At 41.2% G+C, this 16,701-nt stretch overlaps 2 protein-coding genes across 2 annotated transcripts in view; both read right to left on the minus strand.

The window, feature by feature from the left end:
* Positions 1-16,701, minus strand: part of LOC116049985 (keratin, type I cytoskeletal 13-like) — an 83,747-nt gene that overhangs the window by 12,399 nt on the left and 54,647 nt on the right. The gene's annotated exons all lie outside the window — the stretch shown is intronic.
* On the minus strand, positions 18-3,522 carry LOC116050014. The gene is made up of 8 exons (XM_031300077.2): positions 3,430-3,522; positions 2,987-3,051; positions 2,386-2,668; positions 2,099-2,244; positions 1,624-1,906; positions 1,337-1,482; positions 862-1,144; positions 18-633 (listed from the first exon to the last, which is right to left on the minus strand). Exons 2-8 carry the CDS (start codon positions 3,048-3,050, stop codon positions 486-488), a joined length of 1,353 nt encoding a protein of 450 aa, XP_031155937.1. The 5' UTR covers position 3,051; positions 3,430-3,522; the 3' UTR covers positions 18-485.

Raw genomic sequence — 16,701 nt, forward strand, 5'->3', positions numbered from 1 at the left:
TTGCTTTCATTTCTCCACAGCTCTGTTAAATTATGCATCTCTTGTCACTTTCATGGCACAGAATAGTAGGTATGATCAGTTAACAGAGCTGTATCTCCTGAAGCCATCTCTTTTGCTCGCTGTCTAAATTTGAACAATAACCTCTATAACCCTATTCTTATGTTAACTAATGCATTATACAAACATCTGTGTCAGTTCTACATAAAAGCTTCAGCATGTGATTGTCTGACCTTGTGATTTTCTTATTCTTTATTTTATAAAGGACAACACACATTAATGAACATTTCTGTAAATGTGCCAGTGTTAGCCAGCCGGCTAATTTTCAACTGTAGTCCTTTGGCCAGATGATTTTAGACCATATGACAATGCCAAGTGTTTTACTTAAAATATGCTATGTTTGCAAAGCCAGAACACATCGAATACGCTAACTTGCATATACCAGCGTTAAAAATAAGTGGACATGAACTGACAAAATTGTTTTAGAATCAGATTAGTTTCCCATTGACTTCCACCTCGCACAGTGTCAGATACTGTTGTCTTCCAGGAATCACGATGTTTACATAACGACCTTCCATTCCATTACACACAAAGGTTTGGGAGGTCCCAGCTGTGATAGACGAGATAACAGCACATCTGATGAAAAATAAAATAAAACAGAACTATGAGTAAAACTGTGTTACCAGACACAGACTATGCATACATCTTACCACCAGTTCTATTTAAAATGTGATCATGCCATCGCAGGGAAAAATATGTATTTCTATTAGGTAATTATGTAGATATCCAGTGCACTAATGTCTTGTAATTTGCACATCCAATGTTAAATGTTAAAATTTAAGATAAAACAAAGTGTTGTTATACCTGGGATTACCGTTGCCATTGTCATTGAGGGAATCTCCAATGCGTATCTCAGCACCATTGATTCTTTCCGGGCAACAATCTCCTCTGTTGGTGATGGTGACACTGTTGATGTGATATTTGTTCAGGAGGTCCAGTCTCCACCATGGTTTTAAATCAATGTTAGTGTGGATACAGGATCCCTGTGCCCAGTTGCTAGCACGATTTCCATCAATGGCCCTTTCAGGGATGCCATTCTTAAGCACGGAGGACTGAGTTGCATTTCCGCCTCTAGCAATATTAGGATCTGGACAGAGTTACAAACTGTGTCATTAAAGTTTATGGAGGGCACAGACATATTACATGTGTTGATATGAATGGATTTGCTGCCAAAGAACAGGCAGTCATTATATTTGATTGAACTTTGATACAGCTATATGCTCAAAGTCATTTATTGGTCACATTAAATGGTACAAATCACCAGTTGGAGCAGTGTTACCTTTAGGCTGACCATTGACTTCCACCTCGCACAGTGTCAGGTACTGTTGTCTACCAGGAATCACAATGTTTACATAACGACCTTTCATTCCATTACACACAAAGGTTTGGGAGGTCCCAGCTGTGATAGACGAGATAACAGCACATCTGATGAAAAATAAAATAAAACAGAACTATGAGTAAAACTGTGTTACCACACACAGACTATGCATACATCTTACCACCAGTTCTATTTAAAATGTGATGTAAATGTTTAAATCTAATATAACACAGAAAGTGTTGTTATACCTGGGGTTACCGTTGCCATTGTCATTGAGGGAATCTCCAATGCGGATCTCAGCACCATTGATTCTTTCTGGGCAACAATCTCCTCTGTTGGTGATGGTGACACTGTTGATGTGATATTTGTTCAGGAGGTCCAGTCTCCACCATGGTTTTAAATCAATGTTAGTGTGGATACAGGATCCCTGTGCCCAGTTGCTAGCACGATTTCCATCAATAGCCCTTTCAGGGATGCCATTCTTAAGCACGGAGGACTGAGTTGCATTTCCGCCTCTAGCAATATTAGGATCTGGACAGAGTTACAAACTGTGTCATTAAAGTTTATGGAGGGCACAGACATATTACATGTGTTGATATGAATGGATTTGCTGCCAAAGAACAGGCAGTCATTATATTTGATTGAACTTTGATACAGCTATATGCTCAAAGTCATTTATTGGTCACATTAAATGGTACAAATCACCAGTTGGAGCAGTGTTACCTTTAGGCTGACCATTGACTTCCACCTCGCACAGTGTCAGGTACTGTTGTCTACCAGGAATCACAATGTTTACATAACGACCTTTCATTCCATTACACACAAAGGTTTGGGAGGTCCCAGCTGTGATAGACGAGATAACAGCACATCTGATGAAAAATAAAATAAAACAGAACTATGAGTAAAACTGTGTTACCACACACAGACTATGCATACATCTTACCACCAGTTCTATTTAAAATGTGATGTAAATGTTTAAATCTAATATAACACAGAAAGTGTTGTTATACCTGGGGTTACCGTTGCCATTGTCATTGAGGGAATCTCCAATGCGGATCTCAGCACCATTGATTCTTTCGGGGCAACAATCTCCTCTGTTGGTGATGGTGACACTGTTGATCTGATATGTGTTCAGGAGGTCTAGTCTCCACCATGGTTTTAATTCAATGTTAGTGTGGATACAGGATCTCTGTGCCCAGTTGCTAGCACGATTTCCATCAATGGCCCTTTCAGGGACGCCATCCTTAAGCACGGAGGACTGAATTGCGTTTCCGCCTCTAGCGATATTAGGTGCTGGACAAAGTTACAAAATGTGTCATTAAAGATGGAAGGCACAGACTTATTACATGTGTTGATCTGACCAAATTTGTCGCCATAGAACGGACACTGTAATTGATTGAACTTTGAATGTGACGTTCTGCTGAGGCATGTATTGGTCATGTTACAGTATCTGGTATAAATCACCAGTTCGAGCAGTGTTTAGTTACGAAATGTGATAATGAAGATAGTTAGATAGGCACACATGTTACATATGTCTATTAAATACTAAAATGTCAATTCATTGGGTAAATATCAATAATTTGATTCAACCAATTAAAAGAATAATCTCACCAACTTGGCCGCTGGTCTGTCCTAGAACAGCCAACAAGACAAAGACCACAGATGGAGTCATCATCCTGTGGAGGAGGTTCACATTAAAAAAAAAAAAATTAATAAACATAAATTAAATAGCGAAGCATTATTGTTAGGTCGAATGTATTTAATGTATTCCCCCCCGCTCTCCAATGAATTGTATTGCATGAAAGTGCCTAAACGTCAATTTCGTCTGGTAGCAAACAACAGAAAAATGCTTAAATGCTGCTGTGTGGTAATATTCACTACCAACAAAGCTTTTTGGAGATTTTTTTGGGATCATTACAAACCAAGACCCTAGAAACTCACACAAACAGAGCAAAAGGGCAAAACAAGCACAAAACAGCACTGCTCTACAAGCAGGGGCAACCAATGGGGTTATACAATGTATTAAAATACCTTGAAAATCTGAACATACTCACTCTCTCTGAGAACAAATTCCCCAGTCACAAGGCAGGCGAGGCAAAAAGGGTTTCCTGACTTCAAACTAAAGATCAACTCTTTAAGGCAGAAATGTGCATCTTCTCACATACATGGTCTGTCTTATATAGCTGAGCCCTGATTAGGGAGTTGGCCACAATTAAGTCTTTAAAACAAAGGGAAACCGACAGACCTGTCGATCTGAAACTGACACACCTCCAGGGAAACCCAACAGACCTGTCGGGTTTCCCTGGAGGGCTGTCAGGAGGAGCAGGAATGGAGCCTGACCTGTCAGCTCCTCCTGTTTCCCTGGAGGACCATTAGCCTGACCTGTTCCTCCAGGGAAACCCAACAGACCTGTCGGGTTTCCCTGAAGGACCGTCAGGAGGAGCAGGAATGGAGCCTGACCTGTCGGCTCCTCCTGTTTCCCTGGAGGACCTGACGGGCCAGTCCTGTCAGTCCACACGGAGCCCCAAGGAACAGACATCCAGTTGGACCACAAACGCGACGATTAAGAAACAGCTCACGACAGGAGGGGTATGTTGAGATGTCATCACAGTTGAGGGGCTGAGAGATTATTTTCACTGTCAATTAATCTGTGGATTATTTTCTGTATGAAAGGTTTAGTTTGGTCTCTAAAATGTCAGAAAATAGTGACAAATGTTGATCAGTGTTTCCCAAAGCCCAAGATGACATCCTCAAATCACTAGCGTAGCCAGAAAAGAGACTCTGGGTGTGCATCAGAAAAACTGGGTGTGCCACATTTATGGTGGGATTAATGTGCACCTCCACAAGTATTTAGCAACATAGGCCTTTATCTCAGCTGCCCAGTCGGTAGATGTTATTTAGATGGCATTTTGCCTAATCACTCCTGAGGACTATTTCACAAAAGCCAGATAGCGGATTAAGCCGGGATTTCCCAGTTATCCTGAATGACTTAAACCTTGAAACGGTTTCATGAAAGCAGAGGCACCTAAATTACCATGGAGATTTAATCTGTGCAGCTAGCCTGCTCCAGACCAGACTAACAGCCAGGATTTATTAATCCTGGAGCCTTTTCTGTTCACTCAGCAGTGGGTTTACCTTATTGTTATCAGCCTGCATTAAAATACAACAGGTACAAATTGCTTTTCAGTTAAATTATAAACTCTCTGCTGTTGGCACATAGCTGGAGTCACTCACAGCAACTACAGAGAAACGGACCAGGAGTAGGATGCTGGCGATCATGGACAATGACCGCCACCCACTACACAGCACGTTCTTTAAACAGAGGAGCATGTTCAGTGGCAGACATCTGTCACTGTCATGCTCAACAGACAGGTTGAGGAGGTCCTTTATTGCCAGGGCCATCCAACTCTTCAATACCACACAAAGGGGGAGGGGAGAAATGGACTTTTCAGCATGAGCCTGTCTCTCTCAGCCCCTACCATCACATCACTTTGTCTGCTGTACACCTGACTGTCTTACAGGATATATTAGCCCTCCTCCACAGTCTGGACTGTGGTCATAACATCTACTTCTAATAACTTATACTCTGTTATATATTGTTCTTCTACTATGTTTCCATTCTTGTCTTTTCATAGTCATAGTTAATAATAAGCTTTTGCAGTGTTCAATCCCTGCACTGTTCTCTTTTGCACTACCACCATCGCACACACTCTACCATAGCACCTTTAACTCTTTAAATTTCTGTGAGTTATTTTCATGTATGTGAGATATATGTGTGTATGTGTTTGTTGTGTAATGGTTGTCTAAGCTACTGGATGCCTAAAATTTCCCTCGGGATGAATAAAGTATATATTGATCTATTATTTTAATAATGATTCATGTTACTGTGGTGCTGTTATATTGCTGTATGAAGACTGCTGTTTATATTGTTGTTAGAAGTGAAGTGGTGAATATATTAGGCTATGGCAGTTGTTGAGATAATTAGAAAAGGCTAATAAAGTTGCCAATGTGTTTTAAGTGAAGTCAATGAAAGGGTAGTATATAAAGTGCTATACACGTGTGTTTCTATAATGGTTCTAACAAAGGTCGACCGGCCAGAGACCAATACATCTTTTAAGATGATTTATTTCTTTTTCTATTCTTTAACAATAAAGGATCGTGTAGGCCTATGTAACTCTTCAATGGCCATTTTATTTGCCACTCTTAGCACACAATGTGTGTTCTGTCCAGTGAACTGGGACTATAATTTGAGAGGATTAAACAAATATAAAACCTATAATAGTCTTAGTTCACTGGACCAGTAACTATACAGTATAGGCTACTGTACATTAATGTAACAACAGGGAGAGTGTTAGGGTTAGGTTTAGTTGAGACACCTCAATGGTTTTGACCTTATATTTTGCTGGGAGAGAATAACTGATGAATATTCTGTTACAGTCATTGTTTACAGTGTGCATTGAGTGTATCACTTAATTATCTTCATAGATTCTAGATTTTAGAGTCCGACTTCTTCAGCGTCTTTATTTTCTATGTCCATATACGAGGAAGCAAAGCATATATGTGATGAAGCAAACTCGGCCGCTATAATAAAACAGCGAGAAATTGTGTGGCAGACAATAACGAACGGATGATAAATGATAAATATGCATTTACGAACCACTTTTCTTAACTTTCTTTCTTTCTTTCTTTATTTAGATCCCCATTAGCTACTACATTAAGCAGCAGCTATTCTTCCTGGGGTCTTAACAATTTTTACCAAAATATTAACATCAAAGCTGTACAACAATGAGGACAAATACATAAGTGCACACAACATCTAAAACTAAAACCATTCTGCCCACTTTTAATGCAAAATATGCAACTGGTAATGTGTGCAAATGATTAGTAGCCTCCTTGAATGTTAAAAATATGATGGTTTCAGTTCAGAGTTGTGGTCACATAATGTCTATTTTTAGGCTACTTACATATTCAGTCGGTCCGCGATTGTTTGCAATGCTTTCTTTCGCTGTTTTATTACAGCGGCCGTGTTTCTTACAAATAAGGTGTTTCCCTTCATCAAACTTCCACAAGAAGCTGCTGCTCACTCTGTGTAAAGTAAATGCACAAGTATTCTCCATTTTAGCATCAGGAAATCTGTTATCACCTCGCGGTCTCTTCAAGAAAGCCGTGAACCCGCATCTATCCAAATGACTTCAGCCTGACCCACGGTGCAATGAGGACACATTTAACAAGTATAATATAAAACATAAGAAATGTATTCAAGTAAAGATAAAAAAAGATGAGTAATACATCGGCCCATGTGGTCACAGGGGCCGATGTACTGTATGCTTGTATGCACCACAGTGTGAGGTGTAAACCAAGTCCAAGATGTTACTTTCTCTTGTAGGAAAGTTTACATGTTGATGGAAATGGCTGAGAACAGTCTTGAGATCTGTACCAAATACATCTCACCCATCATTCATAGCAAACACTCATCTTTCCTGCAAGCACATTCTAACCATAACATTAAAAACACAACTTACCCACTCTCTCACACTAAGTGGGTAATACATATTCTAATGTGGATAAAGTGCTGAGTAACAATGCAAACTGCATCATTAAAAAAGGTTTAGCTGCATTTAAGACTGTTATTGCTTTGTATGCTTGTATGCACCTTTATGTGAGGTGTAAACCAAGTCCAGGGTGTTACTTTCTCTTGTAGGAAAGTTTTACATATTGATGGAAATGGGGGAGAACAGTCTCGAGATCTGCATTGCTAAAAACCCCGGCGATAATGAATAATCCGTCTGGGTGGGCTGTCTGTAGCTCACTGATGGTAATAAATCAAGTGAGAAGTAGGCTCATTTTCTCATAGACATCTATAGAAACCAAAACCTTTTTTGCAATCGCATGTATCGCCCCCTGCTGAAATTCAGATACAATACAGGTTTAAGGCACTTTTGCATTTGCATCACTTCACCGAACTGGATGCTCTGTCCATTCATTATATATAGTCTATAGAGAAGCGAAGTCCCTCCCCTTCTGGTGGACCTCATTGGACCTTCAGAAAGTAATGAACGGGGAGAGGCTGATTATTTTTTGATCCCAATTGAATTGAGCCATGGATTACAAATATGATGTTCGTCAATTTAAAAGACTTTTTTTAAGGGACCGTTCGGTATTTATGGAATGGACCACCGGAGGAAAATAGGGGAGGGTCATGTCTTTTTATTCTTTGTTGAGGGGAGGGTCATCCAATTCTTTTTAGCCTAAGGGGGAGTGTCACCCAACTTTTGTATGAGAAGAGCAACATTTCAAAGTGGCTTGTTTGGTGCGTATTTATCCATGTAGCTCTCTCAGTCTTGGCGCCTATCGCTAGCTGAATGGTCTCAATGTTTTATTGTTTTATTTCATGTGAATACTAGTTTACTAGATTAGTAACTTAGTATTTGAAGTAATGCAGTAATGCATTAAGTGTGCATTTAGTTTCCATGCTTATTGTGTTTCCACAACAATGTGAGTAAATCTACTGAAATGGCCACCACACCATTACAGAGGAGTGTGATGCGTCAGATTAGAATGCAGAGGTTTAGTCACCATGTCATGGCTGTAAAAAACAATGGGAATTTGTACATCTTTTCCAAGTGCAAACCAGTACAATAAATTGTTGGGGAGGGTCATCCCTTTTCTCCCAATCATTTTGGAGGGTCATCCAAAATTTATTGCTGGTGAAAGGAGGGTCAGGTCTAGTTTGACTAAAGGTCCCAAAACTCCTCCCGTGGCCCCGTAAATAAATAACGAACAGTCCCTAACTGAAGAAAGTCGCAGTTTGTCGTAGGTTTGTCATATGACAACTTAGTTTAGTGTGAAACCACTCAGTGAATTACATTTCTTGTTTCACACAGTTTGTCACCTTGCTTGATGCTCGGAATTTTCGCTACCTGACTTAGCTCTGTTCCACAACACATGTAACGTTTCTTTTACATGGTGTTTTTTCCAGCGAAATTTTAACAGCAGAGAAGTATAAGAACAAGCAATATCCTCTGCTCGTGTCAGTAACGTTACATCTCGGTACGATACACACAGACATCGTAATTTCAGCGAGATGTCATCCATGCGACTTTGAAGTGTGAAGGTTTTCTAATTTCATATTCTAATTCCTCCAACAGTTTAACAATGATGATGTTTTTTGCATAATGTGAAAAACAGTAAAATGAATAGAACTTTGTGGATTTTGATTCTATGAACCCAAAATACAAATTGGTATAGAGCCATGCAGGATTGAGATACATATTTCTGCTATAAATGAGCAAGATTGGTCATAAAAAAAATGGCCACATCAATCAAAGAACTTGGTAAAGAGTGGGGCTTAGCAGGGAATTGCCCATAACTCAGATTCTTCCACAGCAATCCTGCCTAAAATAGATGGAGACATCTGACACCAAGACCTGAACGTACAGTACACTCCAAGTCTTGTTAAAACCAATGAAGGGGGGCGAAATAACGGGACTTATTTAAATGCTGCATCTATTGTAGTGATAAAACAGGTGTGTGCTTGGTTTCACCAATTCTTCTATGCAGGATTAAACCATCGGAAGTGGTTTTGTGAAGCTTTGCGAATCTAGAAATCTCTCAACGCTGCTTGCGGCTTTGACTTTGGTGATTGGGCATCTGTTTAATGCTGCTTGCTGCTTTGACTTTTCTGATTGGGCATCTGTTTAATGCTGCTTGATGCATTGACTTTTGGTGATTGGGCTGCTTCCTAGGGGCGACTGTGGCTCAGGTGGTAGAGCAGTCGTCCACCAATCGGAAGGTTGCTGGTTTACCCCAGGCCCTGCTGTCCAATGTCGAAGGGAATTGCCCCCGATGCTGCGCCATCGGTGTGTGAATGTGTGTATGAGTTTATGTGCTAAGCAGTTGGCGCCTTATATGGCAGCCTTGGCAACAGTTTATTAATGCATGTGAACGGTGCCTGTTATATTAAACAGTGCTTGGAGTAGTCGTTAAGACTAGAAACTACAGAATTACATAAACTACTAGAACTTGTGTCTCGAGAAAGGGTTTGAACCCTCGAATCGCCACTTATAGCTACTTTATTTTATTCTTTGTTTTGGCAGTTGTGACGTTTAGTCAAGATTCATCCTCTGCTTAACGTTTAGCAGAGTCTTTATAAGCACTTTATATACACACGACTCTGAACTGAAACCTTCATATTTTTAACATTCGAGGAGTTAGGCTACTAATCATTTGCACACATTAACAGTTATATATTTTGCATTAAAAGTGGACAGAATGGTTTCAGTTAAGAGTAGTGGTTCGTAAATGTATATTTTTAGGCTATCATTTAGTCCGTTCGCTATTGTCTGCTATTATAGGTAAAGAATAGAAAAAGAAATAAATTATCTTAAAAGATGCATTGATCTCCGACTGGTCGGCCTTTGTTAGAACCATTATAGAAACACACATGTATAGCACTTTATATACTGCCCTTTCATTGCAGACTTCATTTAAAACACATTTGCAACTTCATCAGCCTTTTCTAATTATCTCAACAACTGCCATAGCCTAATATATTCACCAAACTTCTAACAACAATATAAACAGCAGTCTTCATACAGCAATATAACAGCACCAACAACAGTAACATGAATACTTTTTAAAATAATAGTCACAATGTTAAAATATTAACAGTATTTAACTGAACAGCAATATGCACCTGTTGTATTTTAATGCAGGCTGATAACTATAAGGTAAACCCACTGCTGAGTGAACAGAAATGGCTCCAGGATTAATAAATCCTGGCTGTTAGTCTGGTCTGGAGCAGGCTAGCTGCACAGATTAAATCTCCATGGTAATTTAGGTGCCTCTGCTTTCGTGAAACCGATTCAAGGTTTAAGTAATCCAGAATAACTAGGAAATCCCGGCTTAATCTGCTATCTAGGTTTTGTGAAATAGCCCTCAGGAGTGATTAGGCCAAATCTAAATAACATCTACCGACTGGGCAGCTGAGATAAAGGCCTATATTCCTAAATATTTGTGGAGGTGCACATTAATCCGACCATAAATGTGGCACACCCAGTTTTTCTGATGCACACCCAGAGTCTCTTTTCTGGCTACGCTAGTGATTTGAGGATGTCATCTTGGGCTTTGGGAAACACTGATCCACATTTTTCACCATTTTCTGACATTTTAGAGACCAAACAACTAATCCTTTCATACAGAAAATAATACACAGATTAATTGACAGTGCAAATAATCTCTCAGCTCCTCAGATGTGCACAAGATGGCCCAGCTCCGCTGGCGACATGGAGGAGGGCTCTTGCTGCAATTTGATTGTTCGTTTGTCATGGCGTCTGTTATGTCCCTGTTTTATATCTGGTATCGGTGAACTCAATGTGCAAATTTGCTGGATATAACTGGTATTGTGAAGTGTATGCTGCGTGTGTGCAAAGTGAATTTGAAGAGAATGGGACCACTAGCACTGGCGTGGCTAATCCTGTTTGGCCCAGTCATTCAGAGCTCTGCTGATGGGTCCATCAGCAGCAGCTTCCTTCTAACGTACAGTGAGCTGCTGGGACTGCGGGACAGCAGAGTGCTACCGTCGCCTGATCTGCTCCACAATGTGCCTGGGGAGCTACGACAACATCATGGACCGGGCCTCCGTCGAGGCAGAAAGGCCAGGAAATAGGGTAGGAGAGGCGGCCTCAGACAACGCATCCGAGGAGCCACCAAGCTACCGCTACCACCCATGCTTCTCTGCAACCCACGATCCTTAAAAATAAACTGGATGAACTGCGTCAATGGGTTGGAGCCTGCTACGTATACCGCGAGTCTGGTTTAATGGCTTTTACGGAAACCTGGTTTAGTGAGGAAGTGCCAGACAACTTTATTGAAATTGAAGGTTTCTCCCACCTACATTTAGACAGAGATGCAAACTCGGGCAAGACACGGCGGGGTGGGGTGTGTATTTATATCAAGGACAGTTGGTGCCGTAACTTTGCAGTGAGAGACAAAAAATGCAACCCCAACCTGGAGCTGCTGTGTGTTACGCTGCGGCCACATTATCTGCCAAGGGAATTTACCAACATATTTGTGTGTGTTGTTTATATTCTTATATTATATTCAAGTGGGAACGCCAGCAGAGCAGCTAAGGCAATCACAGACCGTGTCCATCGCCATCTACAGAACAAACCTGACGCTCCCATGCTGATAGTTGGCGATTTTAACCACTGCAATTTGAAAAAAACTTTACCTGGCTTTCATCAATATGTTAAGTGTAACACTAGAAATAACAACATCCTTGACAAATGCTATGGCAATATCAAGGACTCCTACACAGCCAGAGCCAGACCTCCCCTGAATAACTCTGACCATAATGTTATCCAGCTGCTCCCCACATATTGCTCAGTTTTTAATTCCAGCAAACCGGAAATCCAGTCTGTGAAGGTATGGTTCAGTGACAAAATGGAGGCGCTGAAGGGATGCTTCCTCTGCACAGACTGGGATAACTTTTTCAAGATTGCAGACATTGACAGTGCCACTGAATCCATCACTGCCTACATATCTTTCAGCACTGACTCTGTCATATCCCAGAAAACTGTTAAAAGATATCCTAATAACAAACCCTATATCCAACAGGTTCTCACACTCATCTCGTAAAATACGGACACTTGGTCAGGTGCCTTTGTCGTTCTTATTGACGCTAAAAGTCTCCTTTAGCGCTATAAGTAAACGCGCTTGGTCGGGACTATTGCCGTCCCTTTAGCGCTATAAGTAAACGCGCTTGGTCGGGACTATTGCCGTCCCTTTAGCGTTATAAGTAAACGCGCTTGGTCGGGACTATTGCCGTCCCTTTTGACGCAGTTATGTTAAGGAAAAGGTCGTGGGTGGGCTTATGGTTCCATGACACGCGGGAAGAACGGGATGGTTATGTTTAGGAAAGGGTCGTGGCTGGGCGTACGGTTCTGTGACACGCAGGAGGAAAATAAAAAGCGACTATAGCAAGCGTGACAAGCGGGATGCGAACCCCACTCTCCTGGGTGAAAGTCCTGTGTTTGTTTGACCCATCCACCACCCCAACCAACCTCCTTGCGCGGAAATTCGCCCTTACATACTACTCGCTAAATCCTATCTAACTGCTGCTCTCCCCAGTGCGTTACACAAATACGCTGAAAGACGCTTTTTTCGTCACATCAGACGCTGACAGCCACTGTCCAAACGTCCTTATTTTACGAGTTCGGAATGAGAACGGGTTGCTATATCACAAAAGGCATTAGGGAATGCATCAACAGGAAGAAAACAGCTTTCAGATCCGGAAATAAAGCAGAAGTCTGAGCTGCACTAAAACACCTTAATCAGCAGAGAGAGAGAGCAGTTCGGCAGCAGTAGAAGGAGCGGGCAGAACAAGAGCTGTCAGAATCCAACACAAAGACACTTTGGGACTCTATCAGACAAATGACCAACATGGACACTAAAAGGAAGCCCCTGTTTGCCCACAATGAAAGGGCAAACAAACAGAATAATTTCTATATGCGTTTTAATACTGACAATGTCAGGGAATATGCTGTAGTGTTAGAGAATGTAGTTTGTAATGTGAACTTGGACAGAATCATAATTGAATCGCACACTGTTACTAAGGTGTTTAGAAAATATACAAACAACCAAAGCAACAGGCCCTGATAACCTGTCTGCTTTTCTTTTAAAAACTTTTGCAGAAGAACTGTCACCAGTGTGGCATAAACTACTCCTGCTCTCCATAGACACATACACAGTACCAAAACTCTGGAAAAAATCTATTATTATTCCAGTACCCAAAAAGGCATGTCCCCAGGAAAACAGTGATTATCGGCCAGTGGCTATTACCTCTAATGTTTTTAAATCAATGGAGAGGCTTATGATAGAGATACTCCATACAGATGTGGATCAAATGTTAGATAAATACCAATTTGCTTACGGAAAAAAAACGTAGTACAAGTGATGCCATATCAACAATAATGCACCTTTAACTCAATCCAGCCAGATATCATGCTTAGGAAATTAGTTCAGTTAAATGTAAATCCCTTTTTAATCAGATGGTATCACTCTTTTTTGTCAAACAGGCCACAGCAGGTGAAGTTTCACTCCGCCCTGTCTGATCCAGCAGTGTGCAGCACTGGCGCCCCCCAAGGGTGTGTCAGTTCACCTCTTTTGTTTACATTGTACACCAATGACTGCATCAACTCTGAGCCAAACCAACATATAGTAACATTGTCAGATGACACTGTCCTTCTCCGTTTGCTTACAGAAAGCAAAATAAGCATCCACCAAGTTGCTGTGGACAAGTTTGTCAACTGGTGTGATTCACACCAACTTCATATTAACACAAGAAAAACTGTGGAAATGCTGGTAGACCCCAGATCCACTAGAGATCAGAGCCCTGTGGCCATCCATGGTCATGACATCAAGCAGGTGTCCTCCTTAAAATATCTAGCGAGTTTATATTGATAATGACCTGAGTTGGCGCACACATGTAACAAATGTCTGTGCCAGAACTCATCAGCATCTCCACTTTTTGCGCAAACTTAAGCCCCTGACACACCAACCCGACGGCTGACCGTTGGCAGAAAAGGCAGTCAGACTGATCAGTCTGCTCCCCAAGGTCCAAAAGGCCTCGGAGCACACCGAAGTGACGCCGTCTTGAGAATACGTTCTGCGTGTGCGCGAGCCATAATACAAAAAATGAAAACCGGAAATGACGAACGCGTCACGTGGGTCTTGCTTCTCCAGCCAATAGTAATGGCGGTAAAAATACGATCTCTTATTTTACGAAAATAGTTCACTGAAACGTGTTTCTGAAAACATTTTAAGCGAGAAGCAGGCCATGCAGTTGCTGAATCTGTCTTCATCGACAAAGGTCAGTTTAAAAGATTTTCGTCAGATTTTGAGAGGTGTTCGTCACTCATCCTGCTCGTCATTTCCGGGTTTGCACTCTGGTGGAGTGAGTCCGACTGCCCGCCCTCCGACCCAGCAAGTCAGGTCGACCAAAATGAAGGCCGACATCTCCTCCAACGGACGACGGCACAGAACACACCGAACAGACTTGAGTCATCGACCTCGCCAGACTGTCTGATGGCCGATTATCGGGTTAGTGTGTCAGGGCCATTAGAGTGTTTGGGGTCTGTAAAAATATCATGTTAATCTTCTATAGAGCAACAACAGAGTCAATTCTTCGGTATGGTATTACCAGCTGGTTTGGGAATTTGACAGTCAAATCCAAAACTCAGATTTTCAATCTGGTTAAGACGGCAGGCAAAATGATGGGAACACCTGCACCTCTCAACCCACAGGAGCTTTTTGATCAGGCAACAATCAGGCAGGCTAAGACCATTCTATCTGATAACTCTCACATGTTGTTTTCAGAGTTCGAGCTATTGAACTCAAGAGAGAGGTACAGGGTTCCTCTGTGCAAATATAACAGGTATAAGCACTCATTTGTTCCTCTTTCAGTTAAGATCATTAATGAGCAGCGATGAACATATGACTATGAATTATTTAATGTATATCTGTGACTGAATGTATGTATGGATATGAATGAAGGAATGAATGCACATTTGTTACTGAATGTATGGATATTTATGAATGGATAAATGAATGTTTTTTTATGACTGAATTCATGGATGCTTATGGAAGTAGGAATGAGTGTTTGTAAGGCATGTATGGGAGAACAGAAGAATGTCGGAAGGATGGCTTGTATAGAAAAGTATAGAAAACGTAATTTGCATTTTGCATAGGTTCTTGGAGTAGCCCATATGTTTACTGTACATCTGTCTTTTAATTGTTTTAACCCTGTGCTTGTTGTGTATCTCTGTTGTAACTCTTGCAGCAATTTTTCCCAGTGTCCACAACAAATTTTTCCTTAGGGAGGCTAACAAAGATACTTTGACTTTGATAACATCTCAACATACCCAGCCTGTCGTGAGCTGTTTCTTAATCGTCTCGCCTGAGGGCAGAGCTGTGAGCTATGAGGCGTTTGTGGTCCGACTGGATGTCTGTTCCTCAGGGCTCCGTTTGGACTGACAGGACCGGACCGTCAGCTCCTCCAGGGAAACAGGAGGAGCCGACAGGTCAGGCCATTTTTTTATGTAAAAACAGTGAAACTTGTGTGATGTCAGCTTGTTAAATGTGAATATTTTCCAGTTTCTTCTCTCCTCTGTGACAGTAAACTGAATATCTTTACATTGTGGACAAAACAAGATATGTGAAGATATTCAGATGCAGAATTATTTTTTATACAGTCCCTCCAGAAAAACGCGATTATGCATTCGCGTAATTCAATGCATAATCAGCCAAAGTCCACATATTTATGCGGGGGCCGCATTTTTTCAAATACGCCTCAACTTTAGCCGCATAAATTGACGATTTCTGCGCAACATATGTGGGGCTTGCATGATTTCATAATCCACGCATTTTCGTTGCAAAAAAGTCACATATATCTTAGCAGAAAGTTGAAAAATGTTGCGTTTACTTCACACAAGAGCAGCCATTTTCTCCTGTTGCCATGGGAACGTTATGAAGTGACGTAATTACGCGGCGTGAACATCATCGAAAAGCTGCAAACCCCGTGATGAAGCCATGAAGAAACGCAGTTTTTGCAAGTTCCCGTGATTTTTGCCAGTTCCCGCAATGTCATCGCAACAATCACAAAACAACTCTGCATTTTTCTGGAAAGACTGTTTATAGTGTTCATAAAACAATGTTTTCTAATCTTGAGATATTGTTGTTTAATACAATAATTGTTCATTTTAAATATAATTTAAACTCTGTTAAAAACAACATTCACTGACATTCGGGCTGCCAAAACGCCACTGACCTGACTGTGAACCAAGGATCTTGGGAGACGTTTGCCGTGCGATCTAAACAAAACAGTAAACGCTTGCTAGCATGTTGTCTACAGCACTCACCAGAGGTGGGACAAAGTCACTGTTATGCAAGTCACAAGTAAGTCTCAAGTCTTTGCCCTCGAGTCCCGAGTCAAGTCGAGTCAAAGATGAGGCAAGTCCCGAGTCGAGTCACAAGTCAAAGCCAACAAGTCTCAAGTCGAGTCCAAAGTCCTACCATTTTAGTTTCGAGTCATTTCAAGTCATTTCAGTTTCAGTGTATGCAATATTAAGAATATTTTCACTGCCTCAAAAGTCATAAGAAAGCCCTTTCTCTCAAGAAACTGAAGTCATATGCTTTATAGCAGTGGTTTTCAAAGTGGCGACGGGGACCCCTGGGTGCCGCGAGGGAGTGCTAGGAATGCAATGCAAAACAAAATAACTGAATAAATTAAATAACTAAAGTAAACCAAATTAAACCAAAAATAAGCT

The sequence above is a fragment of the Sander lucioperca genome, chromosome 21 (genome assembly GCF_008315115.2).
Source record: "Sander lucioperca isolate FBNREF2018 chromosome 21, SLUC_FBN_1.2, whole genome shotgun sequence".
NCBI classification, from domain to species: domain Eukaryota; kingdom Metazoa; phylum Chordata; class Actinopteri; order Perciformes; family Percidae; genus Sander; species Sander lucioperca.